This window comes from Balaenoptera musculus, chromosome 19, assembly GCF_009873245.2.
Source record: "Balaenoptera musculus isolate JJ_BM4_2016_0621 chromosome 19, mBalMus1.pri.v3, whole genome shotgun sequence".
NCBI lineage: Eukaryota > Metazoa > Chordata > Mammalia > Artiodactyla > Balaenopteridae > Balaenoptera > Balaenoptera musculus.
Genome location: NC_045803.1, coordinates 3,716,053 through 3,737,839, shown reverse-complemented (window position 1 = coordinate 3,737,839; position 21,787 = coordinate 3,716,053). Strand labels below are relative to the sequence as shown.

Below are 21,787 nucleotides of genomic sequence, written 5' to 3'. Positions count from 1 at the left end.
TACTCAAAAGATTAGTTGCAAGGAGTTTAAAGAAGGGCCTTTTTAACTTGGGATGGTCCCAATTCCTCAGCCGGACATCGATGGCCTTTCAGGATCTGCTACCTGCCCACCTCCACAGATCTATCTCTTGACGCCAGGACCCCGCACACTTCTGTTCTGCCACAGCCACCTGACCCCCGCCGTCTCCCCAAGGTACGCTCGTTTCCCGCCTCTGTGTGTTAGCACACGCCATTCCCTCTGCTAGGTACGCCATTCCAGTTTTATTTACTAGGGAAGGTCCCCTTTCCGGCTGGAGGCTATTCTCATGTGCTCTTGCCTTCTTTGGGTCCATCATTCTCTTCCCTCGTCTTCCACATCACTACACGATGGGTAGTCTTAAAACTCTCATCACACTAATTTGTGTCTAGGAATAGTAATGGCTACCACCAACTGAACCAAAACAAGGATGCATGGAAGGGCGCGGAACCTGCGAACTATGCCGCGCGTGTCCCCTCGGAGCCACCGTCCCCACCCCGGCTTCCGGCTTGCATTAAGAACGCCCACCGCGTGGTAGCGTAGGCGGAAGGGGGGGGGCCTCAAATCAAGCTCGTGGCGTCTATTGGCTGCCTGGGGACGAGGGAGGCGGGGCGAGGCCTTCGCGTGACGTCAAGACGCTACGGTCCGGGCGTCGAAGCCCAAGGAAGACAAGAGCCAGCCGGGTGGGGAGCAGTCCTGCGGCCGTGCTGCTATCATTTGAAGCCGCCGCTGATGAGTCCCGGGGGCTTACGGACGAGGTGGGTGTACTGAGCGGCGGCGGGCGGGCGGGCGGGCGGAGGCGGCGTTTCCTTTTGGCCTTACGCCCCGCGGGCCCCGAGGCCTCGGCGACGGTCGCACCAACGGACGCCGCGCGCGAGCGACGACAGGGTGTGGCGGAGCCCGCGCCACTGGGCCTGCGCACGAGTGGTGGGGAGTGCGGCTGCGCACCCTCGCGCCTGCGCCGTCGGCCTTTGCTCCCCACCAGCGCGCTCGGAATTCTTGGGCTCAGAGCACCCCTTTCTTCAACCCCCATTGACTCGTCACTTTCTTCGGGAGGACCACGTTGCCCCTGGCGACGGGCAGCCCTTGCGCTGTCTTCTCTCCGCTCCCCTCCCCCCCGGGGACGTGGTGCGCACGCGCGGCTTGGCCGGGGCGGTGGCTCCGGGGCCGGTGGCGAGGATCCGGGCGAGCTCTTCCTCCACCGGGAGCCCTCCTGTGCCTTCCCCGGGCCTGCGGGACGGCCAGGTGCCCCCCTGCCTCCGGTTCTCGCCCCCGCCCAGAAACCTCCCTCCAGGCTCCCCCAGACCTTACCCCCACATTTCTTCCTGTCCCGGGACTCCCCCCACTATCCCCGCTCGTGACCCCCCCCCCACCTCCCTGCCCCCCACCCTTCCGCCTAGTTTCGTTCGGGCTCTTCTTTATGGCTCGTCTTCTCTAGGCTTTTTCCCAGTTCCAGACTTTTGGTCTTATCTCTCCACTTCTTGTAGGATTTTCGGGTTCTCCAGCGGGACTCGCCTTTGAGCACCCCCATACTTCTCAGTTCCTTTCTCAAGTCTAGGTCCCCCAATTCTTGCCCCCAGGACATTCCTTCATGTTCTTGCCGTCCTCTTCTCTTCACCCCACTCCAAGTCCCTAAAGATGTTTTGGATCTCTTGGGGGCGTCCCCAAAGTTTTCCCTCCAGACCCCCAACCAAGGGGTTCGCTTCTTCTCTCTCCCAGGTTTACTGCTGCTTCTAGGAATCTCCCATGTACGGTGTTCTCTATCCTTAGGGACCTTCCTGAAATTAGTCGTCTAAGAACTTTCTAAGAAGTCATTTCTTCACTCCTGGGGTTCCTCTCTGGCACCCTCAACTTTTTCCTGCTCCAGGAGTAACTTCCAGAAATCCGCTTTTCCTCCCAGACTTCTCCATTCTCCAGTGTTCCCTTTTCTCAAGGCTTCCTCAAACGCTTCCCTCTTTACAGACTCTCTCTCAGGCGTCTTTCCAGGTCTCCCAGCCTGGAGGTTCATTTAGCCCTTGTTTATTAGAGCTTCTTCTCAGAAGCCGTCTTTCTCCTTGCTCCTTGCCTGAGGTCCCCCACCCTGCCCTCTGACCCTGTCCCTGTTTCGGGGTTTCCCTCGAACCCTTCCCTTTTTTCACATGGGCTTCCGATCCTTCTCTTTCTCTTTGGTAAACTCATTTGGACTTCCCTGTTTTCAAATCCTTTGTTTTCCACCTAGAGCATTGCAGAGGGGCCAGGGTCTTTCCCTCAGGCTGTAGCCCTTTAATTCCACACCCAGAATTCTCTTCACATTGTTTACCCCTTGGCTCCTTCTTTTTCAGATTCCCTTTTCTGTCTGGCTTCTCGTGAGCCCATTTGCTTCTCTTCCGTATTTGTTGACATGTTTCTTGCTCCTTCTGGAGTCTCCCTAATTCGTTCTTTTTCTTGCAGGCAGTGAAAAAGCAGTCTGGCTCCCGAGGTCCACCCCGTACACCCCAGGGTCCAGATGGCGGCCAACGTGGGTGATCAGCGTAGCACGGATTGGTTAGTGAGGCTAGAGGGACGGGGGTCAGAGGGGAGGGCGAGAGGAAGCAAGACCCAGTGTTGTCTTCTGGATGGGCCGTCGCACAGCAAGGGGGGACATGATACCAGAGCCCCTGGGGTAGGGGCGCGGATGAGGCACTCCTTTGAGCTTTCATCTTTCGCAGTACAGTGCTTGTTTCACAGAAGTGCGATGATTCATTCCATGGGCTGCGATTAAGGGGCAGCCTCCGACGCTTAATACTCAGTTATTTATTTTTTTAATTCCTCGTTTTTTCCAAAACAGTGTGATGATTTTCTGACTGAGGTGGTATCAGACAGAATTTGTGGTTTCATAAAGCATTTAGATCTGCTAGGTATCAGGTCTTGTTTTAAGTCCTGTGGTTACTGGTAATCCTTTTGTTTGATTTTTAACATCTGTATGTAGCAGGCATCTGGAAAAGTACCTTAGGTAGGTAATCGCATCTATCGCTCACTGAAAACTGTGAAGCAGAAACTGGCTGTCAGTGTGTCACAGATTAGAAAATTGAGGCTCTGGGATTCAAGCTCTGGTGTTTGCCTGCTTCCATCCTGCCCACCGTGTGCAGTGGGAGAATGGGCTGACTCAATGTCCTCTGTCTGCAGGTCCTCTCAGTACAGCATGGTGGCCGGGGCAGGCAGAGAGAGTGGCATGGAGACCCCCATGCATGAGAACCCCGAGTGGGAGAAGGCCCGCCAGGCCCTGGCCAGCATCAGCAAAGCGGGAGCTGCCGGCAGCTCTGCCAAGGCCAGCAGCAGCGGGCCCGTGTCCAGTGCACAGGTGAGCAGCGTCCCCGGGGGACCCGCGTCCCCTGAGCGGGCGCGGGGCACACGCACACGCTGGGTGTCCTCTCGCATCACCAGGGCAGGGTGCTCTGAAGATGTCCTAGGAGCCCTTGCGTAGGGGAAGCAAGTCTGTCTGCTTGAGTCTAGGGCACCACGTGGTCGTGTTCCCTGGGCATCCAGCCTGAGGAGGGAGGGGTGCTCGTGTCGGTGGTAGAGGTGGTGGCTCTCTGTGGAGAGATGTGGACCCAGTTCTGTCCCTTGGCAGTTAACCACCAGTGAACAGACCTGCCCTGGCGGGGCCCTGGGCTCCTGCTTCTAGCACTGATGGCACGTGGTTCTCTCCCCGCACAGTATGTGTCACAGGCAGAAGCCTCAGCTCTGCAGCAGCAGCAGTACTACCAGTGGTACCAGCAGTACAACTACGCCTATCCGTACAGCTACTATTACCCTGTGGTGAGTGCCCGCCCCGCCCGGCAGGGGCAGGCGGCGGAGGGGCGGAGGTGGGATCAGCCGGGCAGGGTCCAGGGGCAGTGGGTGGGTTGACCACAGCCGTGACAACTGCTGGAAAACCCTCCCTTAGCTCGTGGTCCACAAGGTAAATGCCCAGGTCCTTCCGTGGCCACCCACCCTGCCCTCCCCGTGCTCACGTTGCCACAGACTCCTCCACCTCAGCACACACCAAGTCCACCCTTGCTCCCGCCTCAGCCCTTTTCTGGTGTCCCGAGACTCGCTGTGTCCTTGCCCAGCAGAGGGCTGCCCGGAGAGCGCCTGCAGAGTGCCCTTCCTGGGACAGGCTTTACTTAGAGTGGCATTCCCTCCGCTCACCCTGCCACTTGGCTTCTCTGCTTGGCTTTTTTTCTTTGCTTACTGTTGGCTGTGTTGCGTGTCTACTGTGGCACGTACTTTGAGTGCAAAGTTCATTTTGTCTTTACTTTCCATTGTATTGTAGTGTTTAGATGGGTTGGTACTCAGTAAATAGTTGTTGAAGAGAGTGGAATGTGGGACAGATGGAGGTGATCATTTTATTTGGTAATTTTTCAGCATGAGGGAGTTGGGCGCTTTTAGGCGGTAGAGAGAGGGAGGGTGAGAGATCGGTAAAGGATCGCAAACTGAGCAGTTGGGAGAGAGGGGCATGTCTCGCCCTCCGGGGAAGGAATCGGGCCCGCCGCTAAGCCCTCCTTGCTGTGCCCTCGCCAGAGCATGTACCAGAGCTATGGCTCCCCCTCCCAGTACGGGATGGCCAGCTCCTACGGCTCAGCCGCACCGCAGCAGCCGTCCGCACCGCAGCACCAGGGGACTCTGAGCCAGGTAACGCCCTAGCCCCGCCCCGGCTCCTGTCCCGCGCGCGGGGGGTGGTGGGCCAGCGGTGTGGACACCTGCGTTACTTAAGCTGCTCCTGCCGAGCAGTTCCTGATCTGAGAACGAGGAAGGCAAAGCATCGTGTTTGAAACCAGGGTGGGTTCAGGGCTTGGGCACGGCCAGGGGGCTGAGGTGTCGGGGTGACGGTGGGAGCACTTGTGGCGTGGCAGCCTTTTCCTGTGCTTCCCCTCAGCACGTGGCCACACGCGGACAGTCTCGCTCCCACACTCCAGCCTTGCACTTCACGTGCGGCTGGGAGGCGCGGTGGAGCTCGCGCCGGGGAGGTGGGCAGACCTGGGTGTGAACCCCAGCGGCCCCGGTGGCGAAACTACAAGTCACGCTCTCTCTGCGCCTCATGCGCTGCCATCCGGGGGGAAGGATGGCGGCTTTATCGCGGGGCTCCCGCGAGCGTGTGCCACGCGTGTGTCTTGACGGGCCCGTGACACGTGCTCGGACAGTGACCGCCGGGCGGGGGTGCCGTCGGGGGTGGACGCTGCCGCCCAGCAGCGGGAGCCGTGGGGGAGTAGCGCGGTGCCTGAGCCGCTGGGCTGTGGGCGGGGCGGGGCGGCTGTCGTCGCCGAAGCCCCCCCTCGAGAGGCGCTCTGCGAGTGCGGGTGGCGAGGTGGGGAGCGTCCGGCCGCGGAGCTGAGCGCCGAGGTGGGCGAGGGCCAGCCCGGGGCGCCCGCTCCCGCCTCAGCGGCCGCTCCGCCCGCAGCCCCCGGTCCCGGGCATGGACGAAGGCCTGTCCTACCAGGCGCCCCCTCAGCAGCTGCCAGCGGCCCAGCCCCCTCAGCCCTCCAACCCCCCGCGCGGGGCTCACCCTCTGAGCAGCGGCCCGCAGCCCGGGACGGCCCCTGCCGCGCAGCACGGCCAGGCAGGGTCCGCCTCGGGCCAGGCCTACGGGCAGCACGGCTACAGCGAGCCCGCCAAGCCCAAGAAGGGCCAGCAGCTGTGGAACCGCATGAAGCGTGAGTGGCCTTGGGCCGTGGAGGGCAGGGGGCCCCCCGGGACTCCCGGCGTCGGAACGGGCGCCCTTCTCTGGAGCTCACAGCTCCTGCCCCGGGGGTGGGGCCGGGGCCGCCCATGTGGGCCTGGGGGGGCCTCACCCCAGCTTTCGCTGCCCTCACAGCGGCCCCTGGGACTGGTGGGCTCAAGTTCAACATTCAGAAACGGCCTTTCGCTGTCACAAGCCAGAGCTTCGGCTCCACCACGGAGGGCCAGCACGGCAGCTTCGGCCCCCAGCCCACCCCCGAGAAGGCCCAGAACCACAGGTGAGGGCCACCCCCTTGCCCTGCCCCAGCCCCGGGGCACCGTGCTCAGCATCTGCGTGCGGCCGCCGGCACCGCCTGCTGCTTAGAAAGCAGAGAGCCCCCCCGCCGCCCCCCGCGGGCCCGCCCGTGAGGGGCGGCGATGGCGGTCCCGGCTGGGTCGTGGGGTGCCGCTCCCCAGCCGAGCGTCCGCAGCTGCCCTCCCTCCGCCAGGGGGAGCTTGTCCGGGAAGCCCGACGACTGGCCGCAGGACATGAAGGAGTACGTGGAGCGCTGCTTCACCGCCTGCGAGTCGGAGGAGGACAAGGACCGCACGGAGAAGCTGCTCAAGGAGGTGCTGCAGGCGAGGCTCCAGGACGGCTCGGCCTACACCATCGACTGGAGCCGGGAGCCCCTGCCGGGGTGCGTGGGGCCGGGGCGCGCTCGGGAGGGGGCCCCGAGGAGGGGGAGCGAGGAGATCGGGCCCCGGGGGCGGGAGGCTGCCAGGGGTCGGGGTCCCGGGGGCGAAAGCGCGGAGGCGGGAGGTGTGCTACTCGGCGGCTGCGAGCAGCCTCTAGACACGCAAAACCCTGGGATTGTCTCCCACCTGAGCGTCGTGTTAGCCGAGTGGCCTGGGTAAGTGCCCTTCCTCCCGAGCTCGCGTGTGCAGGGGCGGGTGGCAGGCGCCGGGGACGTCGGGGCGCCGGGTGGTGATGCCCTGCCCTGCTATATCCCCAGGCTGACTCGGGAGCCTGTGGCTGAGAGCCCCAAGAAGAAGCGGTGGGAGGCCCCTAGCAGCCTCCACCCTCCCCGGGGGGCAGGCTCAGCGACCAGGGGCGGGGGTGCCCAGTCCCAGCGAGGGACGCCCGGGGCTGGGGGTGCTGGCCGAGCCCGGGGCAGCAGCTTCGCCAAGTTCGGCAACCGCAATGTCTTCATGAAGGACCGCAGCTCTTCCTCCAGCACGGACTCCCGCTCCCGCTCCTCCTCCCGCTCCCCGACCCGCCACTTCCGCCGCAGGTGCGCAGCCTGCGCGGTGGGGGGGCGGGGGGCGGGGCCGCTTCAGGCCTCACCGGTGTGCTCCTCCGCGCAGTGACTCGCACTCGGACTCCGACAGTTCCTACTCAGGGAATGAGTGTCACCCTGTGGGCCGCAGGAACCCGCCCCCCAAGGGCCGGGGAGGCCGGGGGGCCCACATGGACCGGGGCCGAGGCAGGGCGCAGCGTGGGAAGAGGTGAGGCTGTGGGGGGCCGGGGAGGGGGAGGGCTGTGTCTGGGCAGCGGGGGAGAGGCGGGGGGTGGTGCCACGCCTGCCCCCTCAGGGCCCCCTCCTCCCTCTCTCCCCCCCCAGGCACGACCTGGCCCCCACCAAGCGCAGCCGCAAGAAGATGGCGGCCCTGGAGTGTGAGGATCCCGAGCGCGAGCTGAAGAAGCAGAAGCGGGCGGCGCGCTTCCAGCACGGACATTCCCGCCGCCTGCGCCTGGAGCCCCTGGTGCTGCAGATGGGCAGCCTGGAGAGCGGTGGGGCCGACCCCGACTGGCACGAGCTGCAGATCGTGGGCACCTGCCCCGACATCACCAAGCACTACTTGCGTCTCACCTGCGCCCCCGACCCGTCCACCGTGCGCCCCGTGGCGGTAAGTGCCCCCTGGCGGCGAGGGCAGGTCCTCCCCGTGAGGCCAGCGCCGGCACCAGGCCTCCGAGGCCAACGCTGCGAGGATGGCAGAGGCAACGTGGGAGGAGGTGGTGGGGCGGGCAGGGGTCTGGCTCGGGCAAGACCCTGACCTGCCTGTGCACAGGGGGCCTGTGGCTGACCGGGCCCTGGAGGCCGGAGGCACTGAGAGGTGAACGGAACCCAGAGCTTGTGCTTCAGAGCCGAGTTCAGGGCCTGTGGCCTCGTCGGAAGGCTGGGCCGGCCTCTGAGCCTCCGTCTCCTGCTTAGGAGACGAGGAGAAGGAAGCCGGTGTCCCCGGCCAGTGCCTGTGAGACACTGGGACATCCATGTCCCGACATCCCCTGAGGCCCGAGCTGGGAGCAGGGCTGATGTGTCCCCCCGGGGCACACGCGCGGCCTGTGCTGACGCAGAGACTGTGTGCGCGCTCTTAACGCTTTAGGTTCTACTCCCTTTAATGTCAGAATCGAGCCACTGGGTGGGTTGAATGTTGCAGCCCCCGCTCTAGGACCCCGAGTTTGTGGAACCGCGGCAGGTTTTAGCACATCCTTGCTCTCCCTGCTCAGGTCACGCTGAGCCACGATTCTTCTCTTTCCCAGGTTTTGAAGAAGTCGTTGTGCGTGGTCAAGTCCCACTGGAAGGAGAAGCAGGACTACGCCTTTGCCTGCGAGCAGATGAAGTCCATCCGGCAGGACCTGACGGTGAGGCGGGTGCCGGGGAGGGGGCCGCACTGTTGGGTCCCGCCCTGCTCCGCTGTGACACCTGCTCTCCCGCCACCCAGGTGCAAGGTGTGCGCACCGAGTTCACGGTGGAGGTGTACGAGACCCACGCCCGCATCGCCTTAGAGAAGGTGAGGGGCTGACGGGATTCCCTTGGCTTCCCCCGCCTGCCCCCCCGCCCCGCCGTCCTGGCCTCACTCTGCTCCTCCCTCCATGCCCCCCAGGGTGACCACGAAGAGTTCAACCAGTGCCAGACGCAGCTCAAGTCACTGTATGCTGAGAACCTGCCAGGCAACGTGGGCGAGTTTACTGCCTACCGGATCCTCTACTACATCTTCACCAAGAACTCAGGAGGTGAGGCGCAGCCCCGCAGAGCGGGGCAGCCACGGGCCCCCAGGTCCTGCCCTGCTCACCTCCTTGTCTCCGGCCGCAGACATCACCACGGAGCTGGCGTACCTGACGCGGGAGCTGAAGGCGGACCCTTGTGTGGCCCATGCCTTGGCGCTCAGGGCAGCCTGGGCTCTGGGCAACTACCACCGCTTCTTCCGGCTCTACTCACACGCGCCCTGTATGTCTGGCTACCTCGTGGACAAGTTTGCAGACCGGGAGCGCAAGGCCGCCCTCAAGGCGATGATCAAAACGTATGTGACGCTGAGCTCTCCCCCTGGCCCTCTGCTCTGCGGCCTCACCGCCGCCCGCCGCCTCCCCTCCGTTCCCTGCTCCCCTCTGCACCTCCACCTCCGGGTGCCAGGCCTCCGGCTCCCCTGGCCTCCCTGCGTCAGGTCCTGGTCTTCTCTCCCCTTCTCTCTTTTCCACACTCGGCCCTCCCCTCTGGTCCCTCCACTTTCCAGTGCACGGCGGGCCCTCCTCCGTCGTCCTCTCTCACTGCTCCGGGGTCCCCTGCCCCTTTGCCTCTCTTTGCCTTTTGCTCGTATCACTCTGGACCCCACTTTGTCTTCTCCGTGCTCCGGGCTCCCCTTCCTCCAAGGCCTCTGCCCACCTTCGGCGCTCCTGTGGCTGGGCTCCCGCTCTGTGGGGACGCCCAGCAGAGGCGGCCCCGCCCTTGGCAGCCGCGGTCTCAGAGACGAGGCCCCGCTCCCACCCGAGCTGTTTTGAGAGCCCGGGCGCGCTCAGGGAGCAGGTGTGAGGCAGGGCAAGCTAGGCCGGGACGGGACCCTGTGCCCACGTTCCCAGTCAGGCGGGAGATGCCCCCAGGCCACGGCAGGACACCTCTCCCGTTGTTACAGCCAGGGCTCCTCCTGGCCTCTGCTGGTGGAGGCCGGGGGAGCTGCGCCGCGTCCTGCGGTGCACGGGGCGCCCCCCCGCTGGCTCCCCTGGCCGCAGTGTCGGTCTTGCTGAGGCTGGGAAGCCCTGCTCAGAGGACGCGGGGCCTCGAGTGCCACGTCCGTTCGGTGGGAGCCGTGGGGATGGCTTGCAGCTGGGGAGGGACACTTACCGTGCAGGTTAGGAGACTCCTAGGATCCAGTTTGGGTCAAGCCGATTTAAGGGCGAGGTGCGGGCAGGGGCCCTGGGGCGAGAGAGGAGGGAGTGGGGCAGACACAGAGGAGGCAGGGCTGCGGGACCCGCTTTCTAAGCCGGGAGGGAGGAGGAGGCCGGTTACCTGCAGGACCCCGGGCTGCCCCGGTGTGTCCTCCGTGCGCTTCGGTGCCGCCCCCGGGCCGTGGCCGGGCAGGCCCCTGGCTGCCCCTCAGCACTCCCGTTGCTGCCTCAGCTTGCGGGTGCTCGGCCTGTCGTTGGCCTCCCGGTCTCGTGTCCCCCTGCTCCGGAGGGTGGCGCGGGCCAGCCCCGTGTTGGGGGGCAGCAGGCTCCTGGGCCCCGCCCCCCACGGACTTGCAGGGCTGCGAGGAAGCGGGGGCTTCAGGCAGGACGGGTTTGAGCGTTTTCTGCCACTTACTTACTTCCTAGGTGACAGCGGCCAGGTGGCTCTGCCACTGCGCTGTCCTCGGTGTGTGTCTGTACAGGGTAGGGTGACAGTTCTGGGAGGGAGCTCAGCGAGCTCACGGGGCACTTAGAAGAGCCGTTTCCTGGCACAGGCCAAGCCTCCTCTTAGCGCTCGGACCCAGGTCAGGGCAAGCGGGGGGGCGGGTCCCCGAGTAGCCGCGCCCGGCCCCTGCCCCGGGCCACATGGGCCCTCTCCTGAGGGGCTGCCCAGGCCCCGGCCAGCAGAGGAGCCCGCCGGGCCCTTCCCTCCCGTCCCCTCTCCTCCCGCCCCCCGCACAGGTAAGTGAGGGGGAGGGGGGGCGCAGCCGGGGTTGGGGCCCCCCCACCCCGGGCCCCCCCGAGCCCCTGAGGGGGGAGGCCGGGGCTGGGGAGGGGCCGGCAGGTGACGCGCTGAGGAAACCTGCGGGTGCCCGACAGGGGGGCGCCCACTCCCTGCTCGTGGGGCCCTCCCGCGCCCACCTCATCGCGCTCTCCTCTTGTCTCCGTAGCTTCCGCCCTGCGCTGCCAGTCTCCTACCTGCAGGCCGAGCTGGCCTTCGAGGGCGAGGCCGCCTGCCGGGCCTTCCTGGAGCCCCTGGGCCTGGCCTACACGGGCCCGGACAACTCCAGCGTCGACTGCCGCCTGAGCCTGGCGCAGCTGCCGGCCTTCTGAGCACCAGCGCCGCCGGGGCGGGGGGGGGAGGGGGGCAGGGCTGCAGCCCCCCAGCGCCGCCTCGGCGGGTTTTGGTTTTGAGCCGTGGACTTGGGGTGTAAATTAATTTGCGGGGAGTGGGCTCCAGGAAGAGCCACCAGCCCGGCCCCCATTTTCCCACCAGGGAGTCTGTACAGAGATTTTTCTACATTTTTATTTTTTGCCTCCGAGGGATGGGATTGGGCGGGGGGGACAGCAGAGGGTTGGGGGCATGGTCTGTAGGGTCGTCTGTGTCCACCTTGCACCTCTACTAATGCTGTCTCAGTGTTTTTTCTCTCTCTCTCTCGAGCTTGTACTCCGGTAGCGACCCGGCACCCTGGCCCATCCCATGCCGGGGGGGGGCCAGTGGAAGAAGACGACAGGCCGCTCCGCCCGTGCCCGCCTGCGGCGGGGGCACCAGCACACCAGCCCGCCGCCCGCCGCATCTGCCTCACCACAGACTCTTGTTGCCCAGCCCTCCGGGGCCTCAGTGTTTGGGGCGAGGGGAGCCGCGTAGAGACTGTGCCCTGCCCGCGGCCCCCGACCCCAGAAACGCCAACGCCTCGCCACCGCCAGATCCGCACTGCCACCCTGCACTGAGGACTCCGGAGGCCATCGCGGGACCTCGACAGCCGGGCCGCCTCGTCTGCAGTTGTATTAAGTTGTCTCCGTGTCCCTTCCTCCCTCCACCCCCAGTGTTTCTTCTGGTTTTTTTCCCTTCCCTCCCTCCCCCTCCCGCTCCCGCTCCCCCCTTGGTTCAGCACAGGTAAACGGTTACCCTCCCTCCCCGCCTCATGGATCACCAGCTCACGTCATGTTTCCTTCTCTTTTCTTTTTGTGTGTGTTTATTTAAGTTATTTTTTCTTCCTCCCCTTTTCTTTTCCGTCCTCCCTCCCTCTTCTGCCATGTAACTGGAGGATGTGCAATGAGTTTGCAAACAGCTGGACTGTCGGGCTGCTTTTTTTCCAGATGTTCCTCCTTTGCCTCCCCTCCCCCTCCTCTCCCCTTCCCCTTTCCTTCCTTCATTCTTTCCTTGGAGCACTGAGCACCATTTGGAAGCTTGAGAGAAATCAAAATTAAAGAGAGAGAGAGAAAACACGCGTGCACGCTTTGTTCTTCTGCCTTGAGCTAGATTTCCTCTGGGTGTCTGGGTCCTGGCCTTTATTTCTTTTGGGGTTGAGATACCAGGGGGATCTCAGCCACGGCCTGGTAGGTGCCCCCTGACCTCCCCACGCGGCACAGCCAGAGTTTCCCCAGAGGCTGGCTCCCCAGCTCCTGCCTTGGGCTGAACCCAGGCTTGGGGAGGCCGACTTGGGAACCCTGGGGCACCTTGGCCAGGGTGAGGTGGGGGTGTAGCCCCCTGCAGGGCTGCAGCACTCTCAGCCCCCCGGCCTCCAGCCTCTGGCTGAGCACTCGGGCCATGTTCTCCAAAGGGGGGTCGGGGGGCGCACAGAGCACATGAGAGCCCAGGAATACCAAGCGCCTGAACCTCAGCCTCGGAGGGACCTGAAGCCCAGGGTCAGAGAGCACGCCTCTGAGTGCGTCGACCGCAGCCGCCAGCTCCCCGGGGCCCGCCAGCCTCAGCAGGGCCACTGTCAGGTGCAGGGCCTGAGCAGGCACTGTGAACGCCGCGCAAGCTGGTGCATTTCGTACCAGTTCTTCTTGGACCTTGGCCACCCCGGCCTGCAGCTCAGCCTCTGTCACCATGAGGGCCACGAAGTGCGTGGGGCGGGGCTGGCGAGGGCCCACAGCCCCGGCTGCTCCACCGTCCACGGGCCAGACCCCGGGACCCCACTCCACTTCCGTCTCAGAGAGGCCTTCCGAGGGCCTTCCCGGGGCTACCACAGCCGGCAGCTCCCCACCCGGCGGCTCCAGGTCCCCGGTAGCGGCGGCGGCTGGCTTCAGCGCCCTTCTTGGCTGCATCCACGGGGAACCTTGGCCTCCAGGGCCGCCCAACGCCCGCTCCTGGATCCTCGATAACGTCCCCGCCAACCCCAGGCGCCCAGCTTCGGGGCCTCCGCCATCCGGGGCCAAGGCGGCCCGGAGTCCCGTCCAAGTTGGCTGTACGCGCCCTCCCGCACCGGTGCCAAGGCAGGTCGCAGCTACGCCGTCCAGTGCGCCTCCGGCCCCGGCCGTGTCCCCACCGCTGAGCGCACCTCCGGCCCCGTACGCGTCCTCGCCGTCACTCTCGTCCCCGGTCCCGGTCCCGTGCACGTCCCCGCCCCTGTCTCCGCCGTCGTGCGCGCCCCCGGTCCCGCGCGCGTCCACGCCGTCGCTCTCACCTTCGGCTCCGTGCACGTGCTCGCCGTCGCTCGCATGCCCGGTCTGGTGCGCGTCCTCGCCGTCGCCCGCCTCTCCGACCCCGTGCGCGTCCCCGCCGTCGAGCGCGTCCAGGATGGTGGACCCGCGGCCCGCAGCCAAGCCCGAGCCGAAGACGAGGTCCGTACGCGAGGCGCGGTCCCACACCAGACGGCCGCGGAAGCGGAAGTAGCGCACCCGGTGCTGCGGCACGGCCAGGACGCCCGGCCCGAGCGCCGCCAGAGGCTTGTCCCAGCAGAAGGAAAGGAAGGGCTCCTCGCGCGAGCCCAGGAAGCGGTCAACGTAGCCCACGGAGAAGTCGGCCGGGTCGAGGCGCGGGTCCCAGCGGATGCGCTGGATGACGGCCGCAGCCGTGCGCAGCGGCGGCTTCTTGGTTTTGGCCTCGGCTTCGGGCTCGCCTCTAGGCTGCGGCGGCGCCGGCGCCCCGGGGTGGGGCTGGCGGCAGCGGGCACCGAAGCGGCAGCGGCCCTCCAGGAAGAAGCGGCAGGCCGGCGGCGGCGCGGACTCCGCGACGGGGGCCCCCACGGGCGACTCCGGCCCCCCGGCAGCCGCCATGGGAGTGGGGTGCGTTGGCGCGCTCGCCCCGCTCAGGCCGTTCCGCACCTGGGTCAGTCCTGCCGGCACGGGCGCCAGGCGCCGCTGTGACGTCACAGGCGAGGCTCAGGCCCCGCCCCGACCTGGAAAGCACCTCGCGCGTGGGACGGCCCCCCGCGGTGCCCTGGGGGCGCCTGACCCTTGCAGCCAAGCGGTTTTTATCTGTGGCCCCGACCCCGGCCCCAATAATTTACATATGCGGCCCCGCCCCCAATCCAAATACCTTACAGGTGCGGCCCCGCCTCTTCTGGCCCCTTAGCGACCTTGGCTCCGCTCCCTAATGATTTACAAGTGCGGCCCCGCCACTCTTGCTCCTTAGAGAACCTGGCCCCGTCCCTAGTCCAGTGCTTTAACGATGCGGCCCCGCGCTCTCTTGGCCCCTGAAGAGCCGGGCTCGCACCGCCCCGACACGCCTAATGATTTGCATGTGCTGCGACGCCCCTCCGGGCCCTCGTTGGGCCGCGCCCTCCGCGGGACAAGCAGACGCCTGTACGCTCAGAACGAACTTCGTAGCCCGGATTTGGGACGCAACTGTCGCCCTCGGGATAACACATCTTTGGGGAGTCCCTTTTCTACGGGGACCACGCCTCTTCCCGGCCATTTTTCCTGTGCGGCCGCTCCCGGGGTAAAGGACAGCTCGCCTGGGCTGGGTCCACTGGAGACACGGAGCTCACGGGGTCACAGCCGTAGGCCGGCCCGAGGGAGCGAGTCAGGCCTGGCCCGGGGCCGCGTCCGGCAGGCGGCGGCTGCGCGCAGCCAACACTGCTGAAAAAACCAGGCTGTGGGAGCGGCCACATCGGGACCCCGCCCCTGGGAGGGGCACCGCCCAACCACGCCCCTAGCTCTCTTAAAGGGGCCGCATCCCATTACACCAGGCTAATGCTGAGACCTCCACCCACCTGGCTGGGACCGGAACCCCACGTGACACACCTAGCTCTTAAAGGCACCAGGACCCCATCACCCCTCCCCGTACCCCCTTCCCACATGCAAAGTGAACAGACAAAACCCTGGGGCACAGACCTTGTCGGTTTATGTATAAAGAAGTGGGGCGCTGGACGGTAAGGGCGCAGGGAATGGGGGTGCCTACAGGCCGATGACGTCGTCCAGCTCGAGGTCCGCGTTGGGGAGGCAGCGGGCGCTAGGGTGCTGCGCCCCGGGGCCGGGGTCCACGTCGGGCTTGGCGGCGGCGGCTCCCGGACGTTCCGCGTCCATGACGCCCAGCACTGCGTCCAGCATGGAGGGGCCCAAATCCAGGTGGAAGGACAGCAGAGGGTCGGCGGGCGCGGGCGCGCGGAGGGCGGGCGGCGGGGGCTGCGGCACGGCGGGCGGCGGCGTGGAGCGCGGGGCCCCCGCGGGCGGCGGCCGGGGCTCAGGGGGCGGCCCGCCGCCGTGGCGGCTCAGGAACGAAGTGTCTCCGAAGGCGTCGCCGCCGCGCCCCACGTGCAGAGTGTGCCGGAAGTCGCCGAGCGGCGCGGAGATGGACAGAGCGCCGCGCTCCGGCCGCTTCTTGGGCTGCGCGGGGCCCAGCTGCTTCAGGACCGGCATCTGCGGGATAGGGACGGGTTAGCACGGCCTCCCCCGGGAGGACGCTACTGAGGCCTTCCGCGTTCCCAGCCCTGTGCCTAGCACGCCGTTCAGAGGATGCTCTCCATAAATACAGGATGATGGTGGTGGGATTGCTCCCATTTTACAAGTGGGGAAACTGAGGCTCCCAGAGGTCCGAGGTCACAGCTGCTTGATTCAAATCTCAGACTCAAATTTAGGTCTGCCCATATGTTAATTCCACCAAGAGCTAACGTTTGAGCTTTTTATAGGTCAGAGAACAAGCAACATGCTTCACCAAACCTTCTGGACTGCTTCCCAAACTTGACAGAAACTCCAGCTTGAACACAGGGCCATCCACCCTGAAGACAGGGCAGACTCTGTCCTTTAGGTGCAGCAGACACAGTGCCCAGGGCCCGCCACACTTCTAGAGGCCCGCACACATGTTTAAACATTTTAATTTATTATTATTTTTTTGAACCTCTTGTCCTTTATTGAGGCCACTGGTCCGCAGCTCCCGCAGGGCAGGGACACAGGCCCAGGTCTTCCTCTCCAGCCTCGCCTTTGGGGCCTGCAGAGCCCACAAAACCCCGGGGAGCGCAGATGAGACCCTCCCCCTCAACACATGGTGTACAGAAGCCCCTTCCCAGACGGGGCTGCCGTGTTTTATTTTAAAGCGTCTGGATTATGCTTGTCTTTATACCAACGCAGTCATAAAATATAATTATGATATATATACATATATAATTATCTCCATGAAAGCTTTGCCTAGAACACACAAAAGTCATCATGTAGGCTGGCCTGAGGATTGTAATTTGGGAGGTTTAGAGTGGGCCTGGGAAATCTATATACTTGCACAGTATTTTATAATTTGAATTATCTGGTTTTGAAAGAAACATGTAAGTCTTACTTCTTGGAAAACAAGAGTAACAATAATAATCATGCAAATTTTGCTATTTTAAAACATGGCAAGAATGGCATAAATTCCAAACTGGCAGCTCATGAACTGTAAACTAGGTGCCCTATAGCCACATGACTGCATCAGATTCGATGGTAAATAGATATGCCTGCCAACCTTTGCCCATATCCTGGAACTTGGCTGTTTCTATGGAACTTCTGGGAGGGACTTTGATGACCTTGTACTTTTGTTTTAACAGTCACTGTTATTATAATAATAACAATTTTAAAAAAAACAAAAAACCTTTCCATTTGAATTGAAGCCCCACCCTTTGCCAACTGTATGAATTGGGATTAATTATGTGATCGCTCTCTGTTTGTTTTCCATCTGGAAAATGGATAAAATAACACTACCTTCCTTGCAGGACACACAGAAATACTCAATCAAAGAAAACTATATTTTTAACAGTTCCAGCCAATTGATAGTGATAGAGTTGGGGAGGGGCATGTGTTCCCAAACAAAACTGTGGAACAAAATTTAGATCAAATCCTACGAAGCAGGCAAAGCAGCCAGCCTTGTGCTTTTAGTGACCAGCACCCTGGGAAAGATCAGTGATAACGTGGAGAAAAATTAAAGCCAAAAGGATTTGAAATAATCATAGATGGATATGTTCTGAGAGCTGCCCTCTCCCCTACCCAAACACACACACTTTACAGTTACTTCTCTGGAAAAACCAGTCTTGATTTACCACCTCTGTTGTGTTTCTCAAACTTCCCTGACCTCAACCTAGATGAATAAATATATTTTATTGCAATCTGGCACACAGTCACCATTCCTTCCCCACCCCCCACCCACACCCCCTACATAAGGGAAACAAACATTTTATGAATTGAGACCTACTCTTATCACGTGCTAGGCACTCAGTTTCAATTCTATTTTATAAATGAATGAATGAATGACGCATTTATCCTGCACCATGCAGGATCTTAGTTCCCGGACCAGGGATCGAACCCACACTCCCACACCGCCCCCTGCAATGGAAGCACGGAGTCTTAACCACTGGACTGCCAGAGAACTCCCTATTATTCTTTTTTAATGCTGACCTCTGCTCATTAATGAATCTCAATCCTCAGTTTAAAAAAAAAAAAAAAATCCTGTCTCAGAGCTAGCGGCACCCCTTATCCCTGGGCAGTGAGTCATAGTTCAAAACAGTAGAACTCAGAAAGCCAACTGCCCAGACTTGGATCTGACTGTGCCCACTGCTGTGTAACTTTGGGCAAATTACTTAACCTTTCTGACCTCACTTCCTCATCTCAAAAATGGAATGACGCTCATATAATAATTCAGTCTCTTTGCAAGAACTGGGGAGATGTTGCCCATGGAAAGTCTTAGCACAGTAGCCAGCGCACAGTAAATGCTCAGTGGAGTCCTACTTTGGATCATTCTCCCCTGTCCCAGAGAAGGAAATAGATGCTCAGAGATGGTACATGACTTGCCCAAGGTCACAAAGCCAGCTCTGTGGGACTCCAGAGCCCAGAGTTACTGCTTCCACTGCCCGCTGCCCCTTGAACTGGCGCCTCCCTGGACGGCTCTCAGCTACTGCCTCTTCTCCCTGCCCACCCCCTACCTTGCCCCTCATCCCATCCTCCTATCACCCTACAAGGTGACATCACTGCCATTTTCCAGCACTTAGCAGCATATCAAGATCTTGGTTTCTGACACCAAACACAACAGGTTTGCCATTGCCTTTCTGTGGGACCCGGCACTAACTTCCTCAGCCTTAAGCCTTAGTTTACTCCTCTGAAAAATGGGAAATCAGAATGCCTGTTTGCAAGCGGTTGTCGTAGAGTATACTCATCATGCTGACATTTTATTTCCCGAGCACTTATTCTGGGCCAGGCAGGGGTCTAAGTGCTTCACACAAATGAATGAACTCATTTAATCCTCCGAACAACCCAGTGAGGGGAGACCGTTGTTATTTTGTCCGTTTTACAGATGTGGGTGGCACCTGAGGCACAGAGAGGTGAAGTAACTTGCCCTGGATCACACAGTAGCAAATGTTGGGGGCTGGATTTGGAACCCAGGCAGACGAACTCCGGAGTCAAAGGATGATATGAGATTGCTCACAGCCCCCAAAGGAGAGGGTGTGCAGACCCATGGAAAAAATAACGTTTTGATATCAAAGCCAGGGATTTCCTACACCCTTGACTGTGTTTGTTTGTTTGCTTTGCTTTTTTCTTTTTCCCATTCTAGATAAGAACAATGAGTTCAAAATTGTTTTTGAAAGCTACCACTTCTCCTCGCTAGCTCTGAGACCTCGGGGGCCAGCCGCTCCGCTTCTCCGAGCCTCGGTGTCCCCTTGAACAGAAGGCTCTATCTCCCTTGTTGTGTGCTTGATGCAATGAGGTCATACTCGGAAAAAGGCCGTCACAGGGCCAAGCTCCATACAGAGGGGCTGTTGTGACAATCTTAAAGCAGGCAGAGAGCAGGAGCCAGGATGGGACCCTGGGACGCGGCGAGCGCGCGCACTCGGCTAGGCCGCCTTCCTCCCGCCTCCACCCGCCCCCTCTCTTTCCGGGCCGAGGCTCCAGCTGCAGGGGTGGGGGGCACAGCTGGCTCACCTCTGTCCTCTCCGGGCCCCAGCCCCGCCAAGAGGAAATAACAACCCGCTCCAGATCCAGCCCGACTGGTTCTCAGCCCTTTAGGAGAGGCAACAAGGAGGGTGGGACCCAGACGGGACAGGGGGACCCGCGACTGGGAGCCCCCGACCCCCTCGGGGCTCCAGTGCGCGCTTCCTGAGGCCACGTGGCTGCGGCCCAGGATTTCAGCGGCCGCCGTCCCTTTGGCCGGCTGGCCGGCTCCCCTCCAGACCTGACCGGGGACCCTGGGCCACCACTGCCCCTCACCTCGTGGTCCTCGCTGAACCGGGCAGGCAAACTCTCAGGCTCCGGCTCAAGCTGGGAGCCCCCTCGTCTTGGTTCTGAGCCCGCCTCCGCCTCCTAGTCCCAGGCCCGCGCCTGCTTCCTTCTTCCTCCGGGCGGGATCTCACCTGGCAAAGGAAGCGTCATGCGGAACCTGGAGGGGTATCCAGGACCCAGGCGGCCGGGCCCAGAGTGCCACCGCCTTCTCTCTCAGGTTCCAGGAGTCCTGGCTCCTAGCTCTCTTGATCCTTAGCCTCAGGGGTCCGGACCCCCAGCCCCTCCTCCCTCGGACCCAGGGGTCCAGGGCCCCAGTCCCCTCCCCCCTCGGACCCAGGAGTCCGGGCCCCCAGCCCCTCCCCCCTCAGACCAGGAGTCCGGGCCCCCAGCCCCTCCCCCCTCGGACCCAGGGGTCCAGGGCCCCAGTCCTCTCCCCCCTCAGACCCAGGGGTCCAGGCCCCCAGCCCCTCCCCCCTCAGACCCAGGAGTCCAGGCCCCCAGCCCCTCCCCCCTCAGACCCAGGAGTCCGGGCCCCCAGCCCCTCCCCCCTCAGACCCAGGATTCTGAGCCCCAACCCGGGCAGACCCTGGCATGGAGCCCCTTCTTTACCTGCACCGGGATCTGAAGTGTCAGCCCCTCTCGGGGGCCATGGTAGGAGCCCAAGGGGGCGCAGAGTCACCGCGCAGTCAAGCTCAGTCTGTCTGGGGCGGAGAGGGTTAAGGCGTAGGCCCCTCCCAGCCTTCCTTATCCCCCAAAAGTTTGTCTCTAGGATTTAAAGGACTAGGAAGTAGCAGTGGAAAAGCTGAGGCCCCTCCGGGCTGAGTGGGGGGGCGGGGGGCGGGGAGGAGGCTGGCACTGGGGGTGCGCCCGCCCGAGAACACGGCAGACGGGGCGGCCCCCAGCTCGGCCCCTCCCCCTGCCAGCCTGGAATTTCCTGAAACTGGGGAAGTCTGGCTGTGTAGAAGAATAATTTCTTCCAGATTGCAGCTGTTGAGGGAGTACGTGTGGGATTGAAAGAGAGAGAGAGAGAGAAACAGACCAGGTCGGGCAGTGAGACCAGCAGAAGGATGGATGTGAGCTCGGAGGCGCAGCTCTCACCCCGCTTTGGGGAGTTCCCCGGATGAATATCCCTGCCTGGAGCTCCTCGTCCGCAGAAGGGTCATTACATCACCGAGGGCCAGTGCCCAGCGGCGCCAAGAAGAGTCAGCTTTGGGTGTGAGGAAGATCCCTCAGCGGCCAGCGGGCCAGACGGCCCGACCTGGGGGAGGCAGAGGCCCCGGGGAGGCGGCTGGCTCAGCTGTGCGCTGGGGCTGGGGCGCTGGGGCTGGGGAGGGAGGGAGTGAGTTTCACAGATAACAGGGAGGTGTGGCTTGACCTGAATCTTGAAGGAGGAGCGGGAGTTCACAGGGCTGGAGACAGGAGGGAGGATATTCAGAGCGGCCGGGCCGCCGGGTGGAGCGGAGAGCACTAGAGCGCCGGCTGGAGTTCGCTTTGCCCGGAGAGATCGGCTCGAAAGCCATGGGGAGCCCACGCCTTGTCCTTTGTCCTGGGCAGGGTGCTGAGCAGGAAGAACAGGGTCGGATCCAGGTGGTAAAGGGTCGCCTCCACGATCCAGGACGGGGGAGGAATGGAAGCAGGCTGGGACTCACACCCGAGGCAAAACTGAAGGTGGGGGTGGGGGAGTGGTCACCTGAACCTCGGTAACCACGACAAATGTTTAAATGACAGAGACAAAAGGTGACAACAACCCAGGGACTTCCCTGGCGGTCCAGTGGTTAAGACTCTATGCTTCCACTGCAGGGGGCACAGGTTCGATCCCTGGTCTGGGAACTAAGATCCTGCATGCCACGTGGCGTGGCCACAAAATAAATAAATAAACAAATAAAAGTTCTAATTATTTTCTATTGATGTTAGCTTCACATAACATAAAATGACTCATTTTAAAGTGGTATTTAGGGGACTTCCCTGGTGGCGCAGTGGTTAAGAATCCCCCTGCCAATGCAGGGGACACGGGTTCGAGCCCTGGTCCGGGAAGATTCCCATATGCCGCGGAGCATCTAAGCCCGTGCGCCACAACTACTGAGCCTGCGCTCTAGAGCCCGCGAGCCACAACTACTGAGCCCGCGTGCCACAACTCCTGAAGCCCACGCGCCTAGAGCCCGTGCTCCGCAACGAGAGGAGCCACCGCAACGAGAAGCACTCGCACCGCAACAAAGAGTGGCCCCTGCTCGCCGCAACTAGAGAAAGCCCGTGCGCAGCAACAAAGATCCAACGCAGCCAAAAATGAATAAATTAATTAATAAAAATAAATAAATAAAGTGACATTTAGTACATTCACAATGTTGTGCAACCATCACCCCTATCTAGTTCCAAAACTCTTTCATCACCTCAAAAACAAAAACAAACAAAAACAAAACAAAAAACTCTTGTACCTGTTAAGCTGTCAGCTGGGGGCTGGTCTGCTCCAAGAGGCTGCCTGCATCCTTCTGGTGTTTTCCCTTTGTCTGTCCTCTGGCAACGGTAAGTTGAGCCCCTCTTATGCTTCAGGTCTCC

General features: G+C 62.3%; 3 protein-coding genes across 6 annotated transcripts; 1 reads left to right on the top strand and 2 right to left on the bottom strand.

Annotated features, from left to right (window-relative positions):
* The first annotated feature begins 630 nt into the window (after positions 1-630).
* Positions 631-12,061, top strand: LENG8 (leukocyte receptor cluster member 8). 3 transcript variants are annotated; one of them, XM_036832639.1, is made up of 16 exons: positions 631-773; positions 2,446-2,538; positions 3,160-3,334; positions 3,691-3,792; positions 4,537-4,647; positions 5,414-5,666; positions 5,828-5,969; positions 6,180-6,368; positions 6,684-6,962; positions 7,036-7,176; positions 7,293-7,578; positions 8,213-8,314; positions 8,395-8,463; positions 8,557-8,686; positions 8,766-8,973; positions 10,783-12,061. In XM_036832639.1, exons 2-16 carry the CDS (start codon positions 2,501-2,503, stop codon positions 10,943-10,945), a joined length of 2,388 nt encoding a protein of 795 aa, XP_036688534.1. In that variant the 5' UTR covers positions 631-773; positions 2,446-2,500; the 3' UTR covers positions 10,946-12,061. The 3 variants fall into 3 exon arrangements, with proteins under 3 accessions (XP_036688534.1, XP_036688532.1, XP_036688533.1); XM_036832637.1 differs by lacking the exon at positions 10,783-12,061 and having other exon boundaries at positions 645-773; positions 8,766-9,960; XM_036832638.1 differs by lacking the exons at positions 6,684-6,962; positions 10,783-12,061 and having other exon boundaries at positions 645-773; positions 8,766-9,960.
* On the bottom strand, positions 11,672-13,925 carry LENG9 (leukocyte receptor cluster member 9). The gene has a single exon (XM_036832648.1). The coding sequence runs from the start codon at positions 13,835-13,837 to the stop codon at positions 12,125-12,127; it is 1,713 nt and encodes a 570-aa protein (XP_036688543.1). The 5' UTR covers positions 13,838-13,925; the 3' UTR covers positions 11,672-12,124.
* Positions 13,926-14,888: 963 nt separating this feature from the next.
* Positions 14,889-20,444, bottom strand: CDC42EP5 (CDC42 effector protein 5). Of its 2 annotated transcripts, XM_036832691.1 has the most exons (4): positions 20,333-20,444; positions 19,844-19,935; positions 19,223-19,365; positions 14,926-15,421 (listed from the first exon to the last, which is right to left on the bottom strand). In XM_036832691.1, the coding sequence occupies exon 4, from the start codon at positions 15,419-15,421 to the stop codon at positions 14,960-14,962; it is 462 nt and encodes a 153-aa protein (XP_036688586.1). In that variant the 5' UTR covers positions 19,223-19,365; positions 19,844-19,935; positions 20,333-20,444; the 3' UTR covers positions 14,926-14,959. The 2 variants fall into 2 exon arrangements, with proteins under 2 accessions (XP_036688584.1, XP_036688586.1); XM_036832689.1 differs by lacking the exon at positions 20,333-20,444 and having other exon boundaries at positions 14,889-15,421; positions 19,844-20,317.
* Positions 20,445-21,787: the final 1,343 nt, after the last annotated feature.

Coding starts and splice junctions, on each gene's coding strand:
- LENG9 (XM_036832648.1), bottom strand. CDS start 13,837: ATGGCGGCTGCCGGGGGGCCGGAGTCGCCCGTGGGGGCCCCCGTCGCG.
- CDC42EP5 (XM_036832691.1), bottom strand. CDS start 15,421: ATGCCGGTCCTGAAGCAGCTGGGCCCCGCGCAGCCCAAGAAGCGGCCG.
- LENG8 (XM_036832637.1), top strand. CDS start 2,501: ATGGCGGCCAACGTGGGTGATCAGCGTAGCACGGATTG. Junction 5,970..6,179: donor GAGAAGGCCCAGAACCACAG/GTGAGGGCCACC, acceptor TCCCTCCGCCAG/GGGGAGCTTGTCCGGGAAGC. Junction 6,369..6,683: donor AGCCGGGAGCCCCTGCCGGG/GTGCGTGGGGCC, acceptor CTATATCCCCAG/GCTGACTCGGGAGCCTGTGG.